Source organism: Perissodus microlepis, chromosome 19 (genome assembly GCF_051167445.1).
Source record: "Perissodus microlepis isolate ML-2025 ecotype Zambia chromosome 19, ASM5116744v1, whole genome shotgun sequence".
Lineage (NCBI taxonomy): Eukaryota > Metazoa > Chordata > Actinopteri > Cichliformes > Cichlidae > Perissodus > Perissodus microlepis.
In genome coordinates this window covers 14415528-14437644 of record NC_140479.1, presented here as the reverse complement: position 1 = coordinate 14437644, position 22117 = coordinate 14415528, and the positions used below count along the sequence as shown (strand labels likewise).

Genomic DNA, 22117 nt, shown 5'->3' with positions numbered 1-22117 from the left:
TATAAGAAATTTGCAATCCTTTGTTTCAGAAAATTTATTTTTCATTTGCCACTAAATACCCTTTACAAAATCAATATACAGACAGTTAAGTACGAATATACATTATGTCATGCATATGGTTGTCTATTTAAACAGCACATGTATGTAGAGTAAGTCAGGTTTTTTAAACTTTTCACGAAAACAGACTTTCATGGCCAAGTGTGCAAAGTACTGGAAGAGTTGGTAATACTTAAACTCTTTGAACTACTTTCCATCTCCTTCAAACAAAATAGTAATTACTAATCACATTTGTGCAAGCAAAACAATAATTATAATTATAATGTGCAAGCAAAACAATAATTATAATCATAATAAAAAGGTTATCAAACAATCCAGGTATCAAAGGGAGGGGTATAATAAATCGTTGTGATGTAACATGCCATAAGCCTGTTGAATCAGCCTTCATTTTTGGTCTTTTTTAGAATGCTGCAATCTGACGGACAACTATAAAACTCTTGTTACATAAGAGATTAGCTTATATTTTTCTGCTATGGAGGCTTAGTGTTCTGCCAAGAGCTACACTGCAGGGACATAGAAAAGCTCTCAAAGTAGCGTATGCACAATAGGAAAGTAATAGGCTGTCTACTCAATAAACAACAATTATAGAAGCAGAGATGTTTAGTTGACTACATGTTGATAAATAAGTTGTCATCCATATTTGAATAGGAACCCAGGTATATGTAAACATGTACACCAGTTTTACCTGACTTTACAGCAAGAAGTAAAAACAGATTGGGCAGCAAATTAAAAAAAAAAAATCATATTTAATATGACAAAAATCAAAACCACGCACACTTTCACTGAAATGTTAACATTCCAGTTTACAGATGTTTACAGGTTGACTCCCATGGATCGTGAAGCTGGATGTAATGCATCCCCTGCACTTGTCTTCTGATGGTATTGATGCTCTTAATATTGCTGGTGGCTTTCAATCTGATTCACTTTGTCTGAGAGTTCATCGAGTGAGACACAGAGTCAAAGAAAAAGCAAGTTTTGACTTAACCTTGAATTGACTGAGTGGGCTCTTTTGCATGGAAACATAATCCATTTACACGAGAAGACAAAGTTGGTCCTGTTTTTATGAATTAACAACAAATCTTGTTCGAGATTTGAATACTCAGTTTCATGGGAGCAACATTAGCCTCCCTACTTTGTTTAGATTTGAAACACTGGGAGATCCTTGTGTCTTTGAGTAGAACTTTTGAGTAGAACTGATGGTACTGTTTTTTATCATTTCTGGAAGAACATCAAGATATGGTACCAATCACCAGTTAGTGGAACAAGGATATGGGACAGGTGTGTGAAATATATAAATGCTTTTTTAAAATTTATTCATTTGTGTTACTGAAACAATGAAATTTTGATTTAAAATGACGTATTTCTATAAAAAATATATCAGGATATTTAATGCCCCTGCTCAGTTTTTTCAGTTGCTAAGATAGTTTGGCTTGGGCTGAGACACAAAGTAAAAACAGATATTTCTTTCATGCAGTTATCACATTTTTAAGAAAAAGGATATGCTTTCTGCTCAGCTCCTGAATGGTTGACTGTACTTTTTTCTGGAACACAATCTGAGCTTCACACATGCAGGCATCCTCGGTTATTTCACTCCTCATTTCCTCTGAAAGAGTAAAATAAAATTATTGAGACAGTCAAATGATATCTCAGGTGTTTTTTCATGTCTTCTCAGCTCTCCACTTGTTTAAGGCTCAACAGCAGCAACCAACATGTTTTAAATCTTTCAAAGAATCAGTGCTCAATAAGTAAACGGTTTTAAAGATTAATAAATCTTATGAATCTTAGATGTTATTTTTAATAAAAAAAAGAGTTGGTGGTTATTGATAAGATGATATGCATCAGAAGAACCAACATGATTTGTCCTTTGTGAGGGAGATCAGATCATAAACATGGATTTCATGACATATAATCAATGCTTAAAGAAATACTATTCACATGTACAACATATATGTACTACAAATAGCAATGGAAAAAAAAAGAAACAAGAAATAGTAATAACAGGTAATAACTCCAGTCAAAGATTTTTCTTTAGTTGGGCCAGAGTTCTCCATCACAAAATTTCCACTCCAGTTCCAGCATCTCATGTCATAATCTTTGCTGGACCAGCACATGTAATGCTTGCCACTGATCTTCGTTAGCTGTAGACTTTTCCACAAAATGAAGGATGCAAAATGAAAAACACAAAACATTAATACATAGATATCATTGCAAAAAAATGTAAACTTAAATGGGAAGATTCAGTATTATAGGCTTGACCATGTTCCCATGCAGATACAATGGACTTTATTATATCTGTATTATAGACTGTATATAAAGGATGGCATGACAGGTGCTGTTACTCATGGGTTTTGACTGCTGATGTTTGATTGTTTGTTTGCTTAGGGGGTTGAGTTTTTTGTTTTTTGACAAATAAAGATGGAGGGCTGAGTTATTGGCTAATGCCATTAAGCTTGGTTAGTAGTCTACATCCATAAACTGTACAGGTCTGTACATTTTAGATTTTTCTTTATTCGTTTGGTCTGCATCACAAAGCAAGTTATATCCTTTGTAGGTTAATTCAATTAAAATGCTCCAAAAGGCACCAACAGAACAAATACAGTCAACATGTTCAGTTCTATGACTCCAATTTGCCAGAGGTGAGCCTATCAAACACCAATAGGCTACCGCTATGACCAACAAACATGAACAGCATCAATGACCAGAATTAACTGTTGGTCAGATGGAGGCAAGGATGTCTATGTTGCCACTGCATTAGGTAAATTATCCATAAGGAATATAACAAATATCACTCATGGCAATGCTTATGTTAAATAGCAATGTCCTCCCTACCCTCAGGTAAAGTGGGTGCTCAGATAGATGTGGTAGAACCTGTGGGATTTCCAATCACTCAGACACCAAGGATCACATAATAGGTATAAATGTTTGAGCTCATCCAGATTTTTACATACAAATTCCATTTAGGAAAATAGTGAAGCCTATAGACACTGTCAGAGAATATGACTGTAAATACAAATATAATACTGGCATCTCACCTTTGAGGGCTTACCGAAACCATGTGCCACATCTCTTAGTAAAACAATATTGCATATCCACCATATCAGTTGCACATTACAGAAAACCTAGGCTTGAAGATTTATGTTGACAAAAAGGTAAAATTCTTACGGGAACATGTTTTCTGGTCTGTATTCAACACATATCCTTCTCGACACTTGCATGTGTAAGAAACACCGTTGTTGATACAAATATGCTGGCAGTCATGTCCCTGAGCGCAAGCATCTGAACCTGCAACAACATTAATTGACTTGGTTATTCTGTCAACCGCAGCTTTGTTCTCATTCTCATAATACGAGGCATGGCTTAAAAAGTTATCCACTCCCACTCAGTTGGAGAGAAATCCATTTAAATTTGGCTGACCTCCCCTGAAGATTATCTTCTTATGCACCTCTTGTCAAATGCCACTGTTAAGTATCGGTCACTCCCGTTCTGACGACATGCCAGATTGAATTTGCACTTTCAAAACATACCTCAAGTATGCACAGAGAGCAAACATCCAATTCTTTGTTAAACTGACCAGACTTTCATTTTGGGAATCATTACTGTTGATAAGAGCTGGCGCCTCTAAAACCTAGCTCTTATTAACAACAGCGGAGGGTCTGCAGTATCAAAACCTACAGGCTTCAGGTTAATAGTACAACCATAAGGACTTTTGTTATTTTTCTGGCATTCACAGGGACATTCACAATGCCTGCCATTGTGCCAGCATGTACCCATGCACATTGGATTAAGAAGAAGGAGCCAATTCTTGCTCACCAAACAATTCTGCCAAATTAGTTCTCTGCAAATTTGTCCACTTCCTGAAAACGTTATTCCAGTTAAAGCATCTCATGCTGCTTCTAGGTGTGTTTTACAGGCACCATCCAACCAAGAGGTGATACTAGTGAAGGCCCTTACAGCCTCTTGGTTGGCTCACAGATGGGCTGGAGGCAGACCTGAGGTGCACAAGAAGATTACCTTAAAGCAGAAACTGTACAAATGTACATTCTTATGAGCTTTTTATGAGAGGTGTCACAGAACGTTTTGATGACACATTAACATTAGGTGAACATTAGGTAAGAAACAAATCTTTCTTACGTGAGCAAGTTTTCTGATCCACGTTCAGCACATATCCCACTCGACATTTGCAGATGTATGAATTCCCACTATTAACACATATGTGCTGGCAGTCATGTCCCTGGGCACACGCATCTGAACTGGAACCTGAAAAGAAACACTCACCCCCTCAGCACCTCATGATAAAACAAATAATCAGTTGTCCGTATAAAGAATACTTGGTTAGGCCTCAATCACAAAGGCCTAGATACCAGTTAGTAGCCCACTGCCAACCACCAGTTACTATGGAAAAATGTGTGTTATCCGGCCAATTGGCAAATATTTCCTGACTGTTGCCAGATGAAATAAGAAAAAAAGATTGTGCTGCACCAAAAACCTCTTTGTGATTTGCTAGCCAACTGCCATGGTTGCCCACAGTCTGTATGAAAGATTTTGACCTGTCTGCAAACACTCCCTGTTTACTCTCCAAATTGCAGTGAAATTAGAAAATGTTAAAATTTTACTTTGAAGGAAAACAGTCTTTATTTCAAGTTTGCATCAAATCACACATCTCTATCTCTTGGTGAGCAGTTTAAGATTATTTGCAGACAAGTCAATTCAATTCAATTTTATTTATACAGCATCAAATCACAACAGGAGTCACCTCAAGTCTACTGGTGGTCACGGCAACTTGTAAGAAACTAGAGCAATCACTAAGAGGTTTTTGGTACAGCACCATGTAACTCTTTGCAGCCTATTTAATACTAGAGACTACCAGCAACCTTCAGAAACCCCTCACCAACTCCTCACAAGATACAGTTATCTCTAGCGAGTGGCATGTAGCAATCAGTTTCACAGTGACTGACAATCACTTGCAACTGATCAGGAATACACATTTTTTCACTTCTAACTGATGGTGTTCAGTCAGGGAAGCGCAGAGAGCTGTGTAACTCAAATCTCTTAAATCTTTCACTGAAAGAATAGAAGTAATTTCAGATCAGAACAATAGACCATGTTTACAAGAGATGATGAGTTTTGCTACACTAAAGATGAAAAACTACACTCTGGTGAAGTACAGGAGTTTTGTGGGCATGCTTTGAAATGCTGGATCACACCACAGATACCAAACAGACATACTGAAAAGTCTTACGTGAGCATGTTTTCTGGTCTGCATTCAAAACATATCCCACGTGACATTCACAGAGATACGAATCGTCACTGTGGACACAAATGTGCTGGCAATCATGTCCTTTTGCACATAAATCCAACCCTGTAAAGAAACAGCTCCACATCTGACTGACTTATACTGATGACACGATCAATTCCACTTCTATTGTTAAAAACTCTCCTTTAGTTTATGAAAAACAAACATATTGAGATTTAAGTTTCTTACGTGAGCATGTTTTCTGGTCTGGATTCAATATGTATCCCATTTTACATTTGCACATGTATGAATCACCAGTGCTGAAACAAATGTGCTGGCAGTCATGTCCCTGGGGACATGTATCTGAACCTGGAAGAAAAAAACTTTAACATCTACCTGGTTCAGTCACAGAGTTCAACAAAGCAGACTCTGAAGCAAAACCAAGACACATCTGAATTGTAAGGATCCAGGTTCTCACGTGAGCATGTTTTCTTATCTGGATTCAATACATATCCCACTCGACATTTGCAGATGTATGAGTCATCACTGTTAACACAAGTGTGCTGGCAATCATGACCGTGGGCACATGGATCAGAACCTGAAAAGAGACCACACGTGATGTGATGTTTTATATAATCAGAGCTAAGCTTTGGCCTTTTGGTGACAGGCAATTTTGCCTTTTAGAGTTAGTGTTAAAAGACCAAAACAGAATAGTTTTTTAATTATTATAGCTCAGTAAACAATACATGAGAATATTAGCTTTATGCAGTCCTTGCCAAAGTGAGTTAAAAATATTTTACCCTTTGGTCAAGATCTCTGTCTAAATAAATAAATAAATCTGGGTAAATTCCCAGATGATTAAACATGCAACTATTTTGCTGCTAATACCTGACATTACTAAAGAAAATCAACAGCATATTTATGCAAGATAATTCATAATTTTATTGGGGGGGTTATATTGGTTGGGTCTGATTATTGGGGGGGTCATAGCCCACCTAACCCCCCTGGAAATTTCACCCCTGGCATGCATCTGCATGTTTTCTGTTCTGCATTCAACATTAACCCATCTTGATACATACCAAGGTAAGAATCTCTATTTGTGAAACGAATGTCTCTAACAGCAGACAGCAGCAGTTCCTGAACTTGTTGTGGCGCTTATTACAGTCATGTGCTCGATGCCTTTGCTTGAAGTCTCCCTTAAACTGTTTGCTCTGTGATTTGACCACAGATCTCAATCAAATGAGAGGAAACATCAGTTCTTATGTGTGCTTCTTCTTAGTACTGGTTTCTAATATTCACCTGACAGGCCAAAGTCTGAAGGTCGGGATAGATTTTACTTACTTCCAGACCATGTTAAATACAATGTGCTGAAAGGTTAAGGTGAGTTCTTTTAATGTCCAAACCCAAAAATCAAACTCATCACAATTAACAACATTATTAATAAATATGAATTCTCAAAAGCAAATCAATTGATAAAAAAATCATATACTTACGTGAGCATGTTTTCTGGTCCGCATTCAGTACATATCCAACTCGACACTTGCAGGTGTACGAGTCATCACTGTTGATACAAATGTGTTGGCAGTCATTTCCCCGGGCACATGGATCTGAACCTGGAAAGAAACACGCATTCACGTTTGAGTGAAAGAGTTTTCAGTTTACAAATAACAGTTAAGAAGGCTTTTCTGCACCCATTAGAGTTTGTGCCGCTCATTAATGCAGGCTTTCACCATGCCCTGCTTATTTAATTTGTGCTGAATAGTGTTTGTCCTAATCTATTTAGAGCAACCCAAAACATTAGTAACAAGAGTTGGTATGCAGTGTGTGTGTCTTCAGAACAAAGTGACCAAACCAGCTAATGTTCAAAAGGAGCTTCACAACATGTGAAATTTTGAAATAAGTTTTCCTTTCTTATCCAGATTACAGTTTAAAAATATAAGTTTTAGTTGTGTCTACTACTGTGTTAGATGGGACGCATACAGCCAAAATCCAAATTTCATATGGTTAAAAAAAAAATTATTTCATACATCTATCCATTTTGCTTGCTACTTATCCGCCTTAGTGTAGATGGGTGGGCTTTAACCTGGGAAGTGTACCTGGGACGGATCAGCTTTAATGAACCATCCGTTTACAAAACAGATGAACAGCTCAAGATGTTTTCGAAAAGTATTTGCAATTTTCCACAATCATGCAAAATTAATGCAATAAAGCATATAAATCCATCTACTTTGTCAGTAACAAAGCTCTAAAACCGACCTCTTGACTTGGATAAAATTAACAGTTCCTTAAAATGATCCATTCTTAATGACTGTTAGCACAACACAAATGCTTCCTGCACTTCCTTCTCTGCAATTTTCAGTTTTAATATCATTCAATATAAAATAAATCAAATCTGAAATAAAGTTTCAACCTACCCCCCTTAGAATCATCTTATTTTATAGGAACTTTTTTCCAAATTCCTTGTAATGTGAGCACCCAGATGGGCCTGGATCAAAGAGAGTCTCGGGATCAGTGGATGATCCAAGTATGAGCCAGCAGATGAGTACACTGTACTAAGCACAATAGTCATGGATGTTCCCCTCTCAAGTTTAGTAAATATGAGTTTATATATACTCCCAATGCCTCTGTTCATGCACAGGAAGAATATGAAAGTGAGGCAGATAAAATGCTAAAGTATATAAGGTATAATTCACATTGTCACTGCAGATGACTTTTGTTTGGTATGTTCTTCAAATATCATCATATTTGAGGCAGTTCGATTTATTGTGACTATATTTAAAGGTTATACAAAGAAACTACAGCTAGACAATGAGCCAGGTAAATATAGAAAAATAGGAAAGAATATAGGTAAAAAATTAGATCTTTCATATACTATAACGTGGTTTGACCAGTTAGTTACCCATACCACATGGTTATAATGCCCTTGAAAGTTTACAAAAAATGCCTTTTTTTTTCTTTTTTTTTTCCCCAGTGGATTATAAGAAAACAGATCAAACATCCAGGACACCAATGCATGTTTCTGTTGGGGGGATGGTAAAAAAAGAAAAAAGGTTAAACAATGGATATAAACATAAAGACTCTTACGTGAGCATGTTTTCTTGTCCACGTTAAGGATGTAGCCCGGGAGACACTTACAGTTGTAAGAGTCGCCACTGTTGACACAAATATGCTGGCAGTTGTGTCCCTGAGCACATGGCTCCAAACCTGAAAAGAAAAACTCCAGTGTCTGATTGGCTTAGGTCTAGTGATTCATTGAAATCAATTATTTTGTGTTGTGCATCTATGTTAGTACGCTGCAAGTATGCTTCTAGCAATCTGCGTCATGCAAATTAGATTCATCTCTGTGCTTCAGCTACAGTGATGTTATAGTAAAGAGTTATTTGTGAAGAAAGAGGTGTTTTTAAATTTAAGTTTCCAGAACTTAATAAAAAAGACAATTCCATGCAGTACAAGTCAAACAGATCAAATCCAAACACAAATCCTATTGGAGGTTACATCACTGCCATGAACGGATAAGTTGCAGCGAAACCCAGAGATCTGTTGAATTCAATCTTCATGTTCAAGTTATTCTTTAGGACCAAACGTTGTACTTTGCAAGACTTTTAACATGCTTTTAATATGCAAAGTTTGACATAATGTATAATGGTGCATGGCTAGCATAAGAAACAGACTTTGTTAGTTTGTGTGGAACCACAATTTGGAAGGAGAAACTAAGCCTGGCATTTTTATATCAACTGTTTTTTTAACTGAAAAATCTTGAAATTTCCACGTAAAATGATTTTACTCAAATAAAATAATTTACTTTTTACGATACTATTAATTTCATGTGAGAGGCTGCGAAGGCCATAATTGGAGAGCACCTGAGCAGGCCTGCAGGTAACTAAGCAAGGCACATGTCATGAGGCGCAAACTGCAATGCGGCATGTGAAGCGGAGCACGCTCACTATGAAAATAAAGACAGCATCATATCAGGTTTCAACCATTTTAAGGTATGAAAGTACTTCGAGTTTCCTCCAAGTCAGCAGATCAACCAGTGACAGGAGGTTGGTCTTCTCTTTTAAGTTGGTTAGTATAACTTGTGCATGTTTAATTCTGGCAACATCAACACCATTCTTACTTTCTCTCCATCCGAATGGCTATAGTTAATGATCCCCTTTTTGGAGGTAAATCACTAGTTACTTTGTCCTTGTTCTAAAGAAGAGGACTGTAACTTTAGAATGGAGATTCCCTCTATGGTGCTGCCCATACAATCACAGCTGAATAAAAGAAGGATGGCTCTGACGTACCGTTGTTTCCTTTATCATCATGCTCATTTATTCTGTTACCCTCCTTCCTGCTATCTAGGCTGTAATCATCACTTCCAGGATCTACACGTTTATCCTCACTCCCATCATCATCATCATCTTCATCCTTACCACACAAAGTTTCCCTAAATTTTGAAGTGAGCTTCTCTATGACACCATAAGTCTCCACATAGAAGACATGGTCATCATGTGGTTGGCTGGCCATGAGTCGGAGAGACGCCACATCAGCTCTGTCTACTCCCACAGCGTAGATCTCGATTCCTGCTGCTCGTGCTGATGCTGACACTTCCTCCACCTTGTCCTGGGGCCTCCCATCTGTCACTATGATGGCCACCTTGGCGATGCTTGCGGAGCCAGCTCGGGCTCCTGCCTCCATGGTGAAAGCTTTGTCCATGGCCGTCTTAATGGCCATCCCTGTCATGGTGCCTGAAGCAAGGGGCTCAACACGGGCCAGTGCCTGCTTCACATGGGACTTGTCAGAATATGTGTTCAGCAGAAACTCGATTTGCACGGTGCTGGCATAATTGACGAGGCCTACTCGAGTGGCATCAGAGCCAATGGCCAAACTGTCCACCATGTCCACCAGGAACTCCTTGGCTTTTTCAAACTCAGCAGGACGTACACTGCGGGAGCTGTCAATGATGAAAACCAGATCTATTGGTCGATTTCTGCAGTTGGTTCTTGTTGCTTTAAGAAAAAAAATAGCATGTTTTTGTGGTTTTTAATGAAAATCAGTTTATCTTAAGACAAGCACTGCAACAGTTACTGCAAAGTTTTATTTTCAGTCACAAATCAAAACTCATATTCTAGAAATTAAAGGGAAAACAGATTTATTAATGTTTCAGTTTAGTACCTGCATTAGTTCTGATGGATCCTCTGGAGTCTCCAGCAGGCTTCCAGGATCCAAGCGGTGCAGCTTTGTCTTGCAGAGGTGAAAGCAGCTTTGGACTTTTTTGTAGTGGCTGAGATGTGGAATACGTGCCAGCATCTTTGCCAAGCAACAAAGAAAAGTTAAGAGGGAAAAGAATTAAAGCTCTGGCTGTTTTAATTTAGTGCAAAATGAGAAGAAAAAGCAACGAAACACCAGTCATGCTAAAAATAATTTTCGATTACCTTTTTCTATAAATGATTCTAGAAACGTACAATTTAAGTAGGTAATGAATCTGAGCAAGTCTGAGCAGTTAACCAGTAACTGAAGGGATAAGCAGAATTATAAATTAGTACAATAGATAAGTGATGATTAATTCGTTAAAACAACTCAGTAAATATATGCCAAAGAGATTAAACCGTTAGCTAATAGTATGTATTAAAAATAAGCGAGTGACTAAACATGCTGGACAAACAGTGCAGCTAACTGAAACTACGACTAAAGTTAAATTGTGAGTAGAAAAAAAAGGTATGGCGGTACAGGTAGACAGTTACAAACTAGTTACAAACGAGTTAAACAGTAGATTACCATTTAATAGAAGAAAGGCGTGTTAACCAATAAACTGTTAAACTATACAGAAAAAAAGTTGTTAAACATAAAAGATAAACAAAACAAAGTCGTTTCTTGAACGTAAAATTATTTATTATTATCAAAATATAATGGATACGCAAAGAAACTGTTAGTTTGTCTAGATAATTAGACAAACAACAGATTGTTAGTAGTAACAAAAAGATTGCTTGCTTTAAAAAAGTTTTTTGGACATATATTTTAAGCACTATTTAAATTCACTTTAGTTTCAAAAGTCACCTACATAAAAAGTAGAATAAAGAAACCATTAAGTTTCAAAAAGTAATCAGTTACAACAAAGTTAATAAATTATCTACTGTTATTGTGAATTTATATTATAAAGAAATATATAAAAAGTGAGAGCAAAGGACCATTGCACACTGCGTCCACAGCAGGTGGATGGATATCACGTCCTTCCTGTCAGGTAGTTGTTGGTACCTGCTCGCGCCTTCCGCTGCTCCTGGACTCCTCGGACGGTAAAATCATCCGCCTGGAGCTGGTGAAATTTTTCGTCATTTAGTGCTTCGTCGGAGGTTTGGTCAGTAGATCTGTTATCGTCGAGGCGCCCATAGAACCTCGGGGGGACCTGCGGGGATACTCGTGGAATTGGGGGCGTAATGTGCGACCGGGGCTGTGAGAAAGTGCCTAAAGATCCCGGTGCCAGGACAACGCCGATAACGCAGACCAGTCCCCACATTAATGAAGCCATGTCTGTTTCCTGCGGTCCTCCTCAGGGTGCCCTCTGGGTGTCCGCTGCTACAGCTGGATGTAACCTCTTTATATGATCTGCTCCACGGCCCATAGGGCGTGGGGAACCGGAGGCCCAATCCATATAGGAGGGCGGTTTCAAAGCAAAAGCTGCTCTTAGTTTGCTGTAACAGTGCAGTGGGACATAACGTGACAAAATAAAAATAATCCTACTAATTAATAAATTACATATAAATGTGGGAAATATATGAAAATACATAGAATATTATAAATATTATTTTGAGAAATACCAAAGAAGAAAATAAAAAATACAGATTAGGCGTTTGTATAATGGGGGTATAATATCATTCTTACTTCTTTTGACTTAAGGAATTTGATTTGAGTTTGATAGCTTAATCCACACATCTTTCACCGAGTTGATAAGGTGCCATGATCCTCACTTTCAATACTGAATGTCACAGAAACAGTTTTTGCAACATCACTGAAACAGCGCTCTAGCTATAGTGAATGATAGCATTTCTAGAGATTGATTTCATTAAAGTAAAAAGGATTGTACTATTAGGCATATAATTCTCAATGAGGGTTGTTATATGAAACATGCTGCCCTCTCATGGGTTGCTGTGAAAACTGCACCACATGTTTGGATCAGTGATGTAGTCTTTCAATTAAAAACAAACTTGAAATCTAGTCTTAATACCTTTGGATTACTTAGAATTTGAGCTCTGCATATGTTTTTTCCTCTTCTCAAAATATCTTGGATGCAAATCAAATGCATTTTGCATCTCCAGCATTTATAGACACAAAAGCAAATTAGTTCCACAGAAAAATAACTGTTTGCACCAGGTGACATTTTAAAAGAAAATGTCTGCCAATCCTCCAGAATAGCTTTAATGAGCCTTGGCACAGATTTTCTGAATCTCTGAGAATCTAATGGAGGAATGAAAACCATACTTCTGAGCAATAGTCCCCTGTTTAGTGCTTTTGTGATGGTGATGGTGGAAAGAAATGTCTAACACATCAATGTGCATTGTCATCCTGAAGAAACCAATCCCATAACAGTGATCACTCAGATATACTGTGTCATCCTTTGCATAAACCTTTTTGATTGAAGAACAGGTGGATGCAAACAAAAGATCTCTCACAGGGAAACAACAACCCCTCACTGTGCAAAGTAACAGGTTAGGGTTTTCCTTTAAATCATCATGCACCAGCTTAGTCATACATATAGATCCCACATAGATATTTAAAGTAAATTAAAAAAAATAATACAATGTAAGTGTTACAATCATAATATTGCACTGTTTCATTGACAGGATGTGCTTCAGAAGTCATAAACCAGGTTAGACATTGGTTACAACAAGTACTGCATTAACCAGATGCTGTCAAATATCTCGATACTTGCATACATAGATGCATACAGATGCTGACTCATTGTGACTAGGACTGGGTATCGTCACTGATTTCTGTAATCGATTTGATTCCAATTCAGAAGGCCCCAATTTAATCCGATCCCTGATTCAATTCGATTGTAATTTTGCCTCAGACAGTCAGAAATATTATTATCCTGATCATTTCTCAGTACTGACACTTGTTAGACTTCATCAGAGATATAAACATCACAGCAGATTGTTTCAAAGTAACTGAAGATAAAACACAGAAAAACATGAAGGAGGTTTTCTTGGCCTGGCTTTTTGCAGCAGATAACCCCCTTAAAATATTCTGCAGGAGAACCAAATATAAGAAAACCATGAATCAACATATGAACATTACCTGATGCTGCTGCAGTGAAGCAGAGCAAAGTTACAGAGGTTTTATTATAGACACAGCCAAGGGTTTTGCAGATTGGCAGAATTTTAAAAAGTTTAAATTTCTTCGGTATTGTACAGCAGAAATGAGGCTTTGTTTTCGGATCCATTTTTGAAAAAAACAAAACAAATGAGCGGATGACAGCACTGTAAACAACGGTAGACTGATGCATAATAAGCAAGCAAATAATCCAGAAAACAGAGAGTGACCAGTGACCTAGTCTGTGAGTGATTCAAATCACCTTGTTGCTTTGTTTTTGAAAAATTTTGCATCCAGTTTGAAAACCTCTGACAATGCAAATGATTTACGAGAGAAAACTCATAACAGCTACTGATCAGAAAACAAGAAAGAAGAGCTGATAGACAATGCACATCTTGTGCCTGCATGGACCCACGATGTTTTTGATGGGGTTATATTTTATATTTTACATTTTCATGAGTGTATTTCACTCCACTTGTGGAGAAAATAGTCTCCTGCATGCCTACTATCATGGAGATATCATCATTGGAGGACTTTTCCCCATTCACTTAAAAACCAATAGGACTAACACTTCTGGACCTCTCTCCTGTAGTGAGTGAGTACTGCTTCAGTTCATCAGCTCATTAGTGTGAAATAAATGATTCGTCAATTTAATCTGTGTTACATCCTGTGAGGCTGTGGGAGTGTGTGGGCGTGGTGTTGTCTTCTCCCTCTCCTCCTCCTTCTTTCTTGCCCCTCCCCTTGTCTCTCTCTGCCCCTGCCTTCTCCTTTAGGACACACCTGCTGCTCATCTGCCCTCGTTTACCACCAATTACCCTCAGAGGTGATATAAGCTGGAGAAGAGCAGTGTGGAGGGGGGAGAGGCTTCTGGTGGATTTCCTCTGTGTGGGTCAGTGTGAGATACTGGTTTAGGTATGGAAACGGCCTGCTGTGTGTGACCAGCCCCACCGTGCGTGGCTCTTTGTGAGTAGTGCTTAACTGAGCGGTGGTTTCCCTTAAGTGACGGCGGCCTCCATTAGTTTGTTTGGCCTGCCTGGGTATTGTTACTAGCAGCGTTGCTGTCTTTTTCTGTTGAAGCCTTTATAGTTGTTTTCTTTGTTGAAGTGGTCACTATTTCTTTGGGTTGACCTGTCTGATTTATCATTAAAGCAGTGGTGCTGTCTCTTTTTGTTGTTACTATTTATATGATTATTGAGGTATTTGATTATAATAAAGATTTATTTTGTGCTAAATACCTCTGCCTGGTGTTCTTTTCATTTCACCCGGATTCAACTGTTACTGCCCCCCCACCCTCATCGCCTAGCTTTTATGTGGGGACGTAACAATCTGTCTTCTGTCCATTTTTGCAGCTATGACGTACAAATATTCCTCCGCAGTCAGGTGATGATATACGCCATCAGAAAAATCAAGCTACCTAACATCACCATAGGATACGACATTTATGACACCTGTGGAGATGTCGGCCTCGCTGTGAGAGCGACTCTTGAGCTGCTGAAGAATCAGTCAGACCCACAAAGCTGTTTATTACCATCAGAGCCCCAAATGAAGGTGGTGATTGGAGAAAGGTACTCGGAAGTATCGATAGCTGTAGCAAGAATTGTTGCTCTGTCATCAGTAGCCCAGGTTTGTTTTCTCTTCATTTGATACTGTCCTACAAAGCTCAGTTAGAAACACAGAGACATTGATAATAATAAGGACCAGTAGAAATGTAATGATTTTGGCGACTGAATCTTTAGATTGTATATCTGTTGAAACGGATGTATTGTAATATATCTTTATGTCTGTTTAACAGATTAGTTATGCATCAACTAGTGAGTTTCTCAGCAACAGATTCAAGTTTCCCACTTTTCTGCGAACAGTGCCAAGCGATGAATATCAGACAAGAGGTATGGTTGAGCTGGTGAAGAAGTTATTGGGTTCATATTTAAGCAGAAGGAGGTGCCTGGCTTTAAAGACTATGTCATGTCGATGTTTAACGGAACTGAAAACGCCCTTCTCGAAGATGTCTGAAACCGAGTTTCTTGGCTTCTTACATCGACCAGGATGACTCTTATAGGATCTATTTAGCTGTTCAAGTCATTGGTGAGGGGCTCAGACGCTTGCTGAAGTGTGACAACCACCAGTGTGAACATAGCCCCAAATTCACGGCCTCAGAGGTACAGTAAAGATAGCTTGTTGATTATCAATTGTTTGTCTTTGACAAATCATTTTTAGGATTATATAATAGATTTGCTTGATTTTCAAGAGTATCTGGTATCTTCAAAAAAATAAGGATAAATAAAATCAGTCTCCCGCTTGTTGACGAGAAGAGAGTGAGAAGTTTAGCAGCAAACCTCTATAAAGTACAATTAACCAACTGCTAACAGGTGTGTTGCCTCCTGAGCCCCACCCCCACTCTCCCTATCACATACACAAAACCAGGAAGAGAACTACACAAGCATATCCCTGTATAGAAACGTATGCAATATATTTTTCAAAGAGCACCCTTAAATTTGTCATCACATTCATGGCTTTAAATGGTTTGAAACTCGCTGCTGATCATTTTTTAATGTCCTGAGATTCTGGGAACTTAACTTCTTGCCACAAGTTACCAATATTTCTGTTATTGTTGCAGAGCCTTTTCCTACTAACAGTAAAACAAACTGTTTCAAACTTTATATTTTAGTTTGTAGAAAAGTTTGGTTGATTTACAATGTTTTATCTCTACAGTTTCTCTCAGAAATCCAGAGAGTCAACTTTAATGTGAGCACCACACACGTATCCTTCAATAGTGATGGAGATCCTAGGATGGGATATGATATCGTATACTGGAACATGTCTGAATTCAAACAGGGTGCAAAAATAGAAACTATTGGAAAATACAGTCCAGATGGAAAAATTTAAATCCCATTATATCTTTTCAAAGACCTGATAAATGACACGGTGAGAGGACAACTAACATTAATTTATTTCCCAACATAATTTATATCATGTAGTAATGCAATTGTTTCCTTTTAAGGTGTCCGCTTACAACTGCTCAAAAACCTGTGGAGCAGGATACGAGTTTCAATCAGAGGGGAAGTGTTGTCATCGTTGTGTTGCATGTGTAATTGGAGAGTTTTCCTCTGGAAAAGGTAAGATGATGATTATCTAAATTATGCTGTGCTTAATAATCCTATATAGTCACATCAATGCAAAGTTATGATACTTATTTGCAAGAATTACATAACATTCTCACAGTAAAGTAATGTCTACTGACTTTTGAATAGTTTATTACCATTTGGACACTGGTTTTATTAACATCTGAGCAATAAACCTTTGAAATTCAGTTTTGCCACATAAACCAGTTCAAACACAAGACACAGAAACTAAAACAAAGATAAAGGTACTTCTAAGAAAACAGATTTGCATGTAAACATTGTTATTGCTCTTTTAAAAAAAAAAAATCAAATAACAATTATAAAGTTGATTATTACCATAAAGTACTATAGTGCTTTTATTAAAGCGATTGTGGCTCAAGAGTTGGCAGTTCGTCTTGTAATCGGAAGGTTGGCGGTTCGAGCCCTGGCTCGGACAGTCTTGGTTCTTGTGTCCTTGGGCAAGACACTTCACCGTACGGCCTACTGGTGTTGGCCAGAGGGGCTGATGGTGCGATATGGCAGCCTTGCTTCTGTCAGTCTGCCCCAGGGCAGCTGGGGCTACAACTGTAGCTGCCTCCACCAGTGTGTGAATGTGAGAGTGAATGAATAGTGGAATTGTAAAGCGCTTTAACGGTCTTGAAAAGTGCTATATAAATGCAGTCCATTATTAAAGCAAGTCCATCCTCTTTAGATTATGTATATTTGTTATAAACGTGACCTCATTTCCATAAATATCCTATATCAGTTTTTACATTAATTTTCAAATATTTTCAAATATTACTCTCACACTTCTGCTCTGTAATCAGATATTACAGTTAAACTTCCATGTTTAAAACCAAGCTGTCTACATTTAGGCTTTTGCATGTTGAATAAGAAAATATTTTCTTTCTTCATGTTTTTAAATATTATTTGTGTTTCTTTGTGCAGGTTCAAGGTGTAAACCCTGCAGTGAAAGGCAATTTTTGTCTAAAAAGTTGGATCGGTGTTTGAACAAAACAGTTGAGTTTCTCCCGTGGTCCGATCCTTTCTCAATCATCCTCTGTTCTCTGGCAGCCACTGGGATCATTGTTACTGTTGTGTTTGCTGTTCTGTTTGCAATCAACCTTGGAACTCCTGCTGTGAAGGCAGTCGGAGGTTATATGTGTTTCCTTGAGCTTCTATCCCTGCTGGCCGGCTTCTGCCTTACGTTCACTTTCATTGACAAACCTACTCAGAACTTAAACTGTGTAGGTTTGCCGCTCTTTGGTATAGTCTTACCCTCTGCATCTCTTGCATTCTGGCCAACTTGTTTCAAATCTTGTTGGGCTTCAACTTTGATCTGACGATTGGGCCCTGGATAAAGAAGCTAAATCAACCACTGGTGCTCGTGACTGTTGTCTCTGGGATCCAGGTGGCCGTGTCAGTGTCATGGCTGATCTTCAACCCACCCATTCCTCAAGAGATCCAAGTGCGCAAAACTATCCTGTACCAGTGTGAGATGACGTCTTTTGGGTACTTTTCAGCCATGTTAGTCTACAATGGTTGCTTGGGCCTTACTTGTTTCCTTTTTGCATTCAAAGGTAGACAGCTGCCAGATTTGTATAAAAATGCTTCTTTAATCACTATCAGTATGATGCTGTTCATGGTTATCTGGATTATCTTCCTCCCACTTTATCTCACCATGTCAGGGAAGTACAAACCAGCAATAGAAGGTGCAGCCATCCTTACTTCCTGCTTCAGCATCCTCTTCAGTCACTTGGCCCCCAATTGTTTTATTATCTTGTTCAGGAAAGAGCTTAACCAAGAGAGCGCCATCACTGAGTACATTTGGAAGCATTATGAGCGGAAGGGCTTATCTGTGATTGGCACACAATACTGATTTGCAAAGAAATAAATCTTTGGTTCATGTGAGATTCCCTGGCAGTTTATGGGAAGACTGTCTGTTCACCTCATTGGGCAATATACCCTGTTTTAACCTTTCTGACTCTAACCGTTTCCATTTTGTTGACAGCTTATCCAATTCATGGTCACGGATGGGCTGGAGCGTATCTTATCTCTAAGTAGGCAAAGAGGCTGAGTACACCCAGAACAACCAGACTCTAAGGGTAATTATACAACTTGAAGTCTCTTTGCAAGCATGAGTCACCCCCCGTGGTGAACTGTCTTTCACTCAAAGAGCCCACCTCACAATGCAAACTTTAAGCCCTGATAAGAAGAAACAGGTGATGCACAAATTAGCTTTGGTTATCATAACCAAATCCTATTTTTTCACATCTTGTAAAGATGTAAAGAGCCTCTGTCAATATATTCACTATTCCTTCTTTTTGCATGTTCAAACCATCTCAGCCTTGCCTTTCTAACTTTGTCTCAATGTGAGCTGTCCCACTGATGTAGTCAATTCTAAGTGGTACAAGCAGAAAGAGATACAGTTTATGTAGCTTACTGTTTGGGTAGGTGAGGATTCTTTCATGTCACAGTGTAGAATGAGGGACGACGGAATGACGAGGGGAAGATGCAGACGCTAAATACAAGAGGTGAAATGGACCAAGAAGAAACAGCTGGGAGACATGGCTGACACTGATCACACAGACGAGATGGGGAGCACGCAAAACTGAATACACTGAAATAAGACAAAGACCTTCAAAGTAAAATAGGAAATGCAACACACATGCAGAGACACAGACTCAGAGACACGGGCTTTACACAGAGACCCGACTGAACTGGAACAGAGGGAGTACAGAACCAAAACCTCACAAAACATTGAGTCATCAGACTCAGAACCATGACAATTTGCTAAAAAAACAGATGAAACAGGGAAAATGTCAAAAATACATTTAATTAAATTTCTTTTTAAATTTTCTATAGATATCACAATAACATCCTTACTAATAAAAAGAAGGAAAAAAGAAAAACTATTAAATGAGTACATTCATGAATGTGAAATGCTGGAATTAATCAGATTATGTTCACACGAAAGGTATAAATGTAATGCTAGATTTTAAAACTTTTGTTAGAGTTTACAGTTAAATAAATATGTACATGTATCAACAAATCAAAATGCTTTTAATCAGCTACCAGGCTACGTTTTAGGAATATATAAAGATGATAGTGTACATTCTACCTCTGTTGTGTGAAGTAAAACTGACTTCTAGGAACAGACAATGGTGATCCCAACTGATACCTGTGTAATCCATCCCATATCACTGTGATGCAAATATGAAAAAGTCATGCCAACTGAGGTTTTTCACGTGGCATCACATATGCACAATGCCTGCACGTGTCCCTTATGCAATCTCATCTCAGTTACATATTCATGCCGTTGATGCCAATAAAGTTGTGCTACTGCATCAATCTGTTACTATAGATGAGGAGCAATCCTAAACATAACATTTGGTAGATTCCATGTGTATACTAGATTTTCATTGGCTAGGGTTAGAAACAAGCTACAAAATCTGGAGAATAACCTCAAATGAACACAGGTCACCTGACCATATCCTGTCCCCAAGAAAACAAGAACCCAGAATCCCAACCACAGCAGAACTTGGAGTTGGAGTATCCTAGCTACCACAGGGTGAAGTGGTAGCTGGGATAGGCCAGGGTACCACTTCACCACTTGTCTGTCTCTATGTGCTAGCACTGCACTCACATTCACACCTATGGACAATTTAGAATTACCAATTAACCTAATCCCACTAACTGCATGTCTTTGGACTGTGGGAGGAAGCCAGAGTACCCACTCAAGCACTGGGAAAACACGCAAACTCCACCAGTGTTGGGCAAGTTACTTTGAAAAAGTAATTAGTTATAGTTACTAGTTACTTCTTCAAAAAAGTAACTGAGTTACTAACTGAGTTACTTGATTTTCCCTCCACATTTCACCTTTAAAAACAGTTTATTTGCCTTGTTTGGTATCATCCTTTTCAGCACAACCTCATGTGTCTGAATTTACAGTCATGTTTTCATTTTGACATACTGTATTAACACAATTGATCTAAAATCAGACTAAAAACATAAAATCAGAGTAGAAAAAGTGATATTTTTACTGTAACAACCACAAACATGTTTAATGAATCATATTTCATAACTTCAAATGCAAATATAAATTGTCAATTTTAAAATCCTCTGCACAAGTTTTGCAAACAACAAATTTATTTGCATCCATTTACCTTTTACCTTGATTTTTTAAATAACCATTTCAAACTTACAGAACAATCAGCTGTTCTGCATTCATTAAGATGCCACACAAATTATTTGTGCCACTCCAAAAAAATTATTTTTGTCCACTATAAAGGAGAACATCACAGCCTGATACCTGCAGGCCTGACAGCACCCAAACTGCTGTTTTCTACCTGGAGACAGCAGTCACCTCATTGTTCTGACACACAACACAAAACTATCCACAACACTACAAACTAACTACACAAGACGACACATTAACTACACACTACAAACACACTAAACGTCACAAATCTCTCACATCTCAAAACTCGCTCTCTCTCTTTCTGCTGTCTCTCTCTCTCTCTCGCCGTCACTCCTAAAACTTCACCTGTTTTTTTTGGTTGTTTGTTTGTTTGTTTTTTATCATAAGCAGAGAGTGCTAGCGCTGTCCTTTAGGCAGTATATGTGATGAAACTATTGAGGAAAACGGCGCGTATATATTGTTTATCATGACTCTTGCTTTACGAGGCCTATCAACACAATTTATAAACTGGTATATATCACCTTGTTGCTTTGTCCTAAAGTGGTCATGTGATTGACTTACCACGACTACTTTATTCTTCCTCAGTCAAACAGCAGCACTCTTTTGCCCCCTTGGCTCCAGGTGTTGTGCTAGACAGTGATCGTGATTACCGTCCGCGGGAGCGCGCGCAGCTGCTGTAGCGTCCAGATTACTTATGTGGTCAGCTACTTCCGTGCAACTGATATAAAATGGGGTAAGCTGAACACAGCTTCAACCGTCTGTTTGTTGAAAAACAGTAACGGACCGTATTTTCTTGTTAGTAACTGTAACGGCGTTGTAACGATAGGAATAGTAATTAGTTAGATTACTCGTTACTGAAAAAAGTAACGCCGTTAGTAACGCCGTAACTTGTAACGCCGTTATTCCCATCACTGAACTCCACACAGAAAGGCCCCGTCCAAGTGGTGGAATCAAACTCAGGACCTTCTTGCTGTGAGGCAATCGCCACACCACCCATTGGGCGTGCTGCCCACAAGTTTGTCCTTCTGAAGAAAACCATCAATATGACTGAATAATGATGATGATGATGTCAATTTCATCTGTAATATTTTATGGTCTACAGATTTTAAACCCAACTTCTTCCACTTCCACGTCAACGTTTTGTTGTAATTCCCATATTTGACCACTTGGGGGCTGCAAGTACTCATGTTTGGATTTAAAACACAGTTTTTCATAAAAGGCCAAATATTTTAAGAG

At 38.4% G+C, this 22117-nt stretch overlaps 1 protein-coding gene and 1 pseudogene across 5 annotated transcripts; one reads left to right on the top strand and one right to left on the bottom strand.

The window, feature by feature from the left end:
* Positions 1–16: 16 nt before the first annotated feature.
* Positions 17–11869, bottom strand: LOC146365623 (uncharacterized). 5 transcript variants are annotated; one of them, XM_084914984.1, is made up of 12 exons: positions 11528–11862; positions 10448–10582; positions 9577–10281; positions 8375–8494; positions 6784–6903; positions 5769–5888; positions 5540–5659; positions 5297–5416; positions 4189–4314; positions 3220–3339; positions 1560–1660; positions 17–1002 (listed from the first exon to the last, which is right to left on the bottom strand). In XM_084914984.1, exons 1-12 carry the CDS (start codon positions 11796–11798, stop codon positions 949–951), a joined length of 2112 nt encoding a protein of 703 aa, XP_084771110.1. In that variant the 5' UTR covers positions 11799–11862; the 3' UTR covers positions 17–948. The 5 variants fall into 5 exon arrangements, with proteins under 5 accessions (XP_084771110.1, XP_084771113.1, XP_084771112.1 ...); XM_084914987.1 differs by having other exon boundaries at positions 9706–10281; positions 11528–11861; XM_084914986.1 differs by lacking the exon at positions 3220–3339 and having other exon boundaries at positions 11528–11866.
* Positions 11870–14037: 2168 nt separating this feature from the next.
* On the top strand, positions 14038–18559 carry LOC146365622 (G-protein coupled receptor family C group 6 member A-like; annotated as a pseudogene).
* Positions 18560–22117: the final 3558 nt, after the last annotated feature.

Excerpts from the sequence above, each read along its gene's own strand:
- LOC146365623 (XM_084914984.1), bottom strand. The coding sequence starts at position 11,798 with ATGGCTTCATTAATGTGGGGACTGGTCTGCGTTATCGGCGTTGTCCTG. Across the intron at positions 10,583-11,527 it reads GCAGCGGAAGGCGCGAGCAG|ATGCTGGCACGTATTCCACA; the intron begins GTACCAACAACT and ends TGCTTGGCAAAG. Across the intron at positions 4,315-5,296 it reads AGACCAGAAAACATGCTCAC|GTTCCAGTTCAGATGCGTGT; the intron begins GTAAGACTTTTC and ends GTTTCTTTTCAG.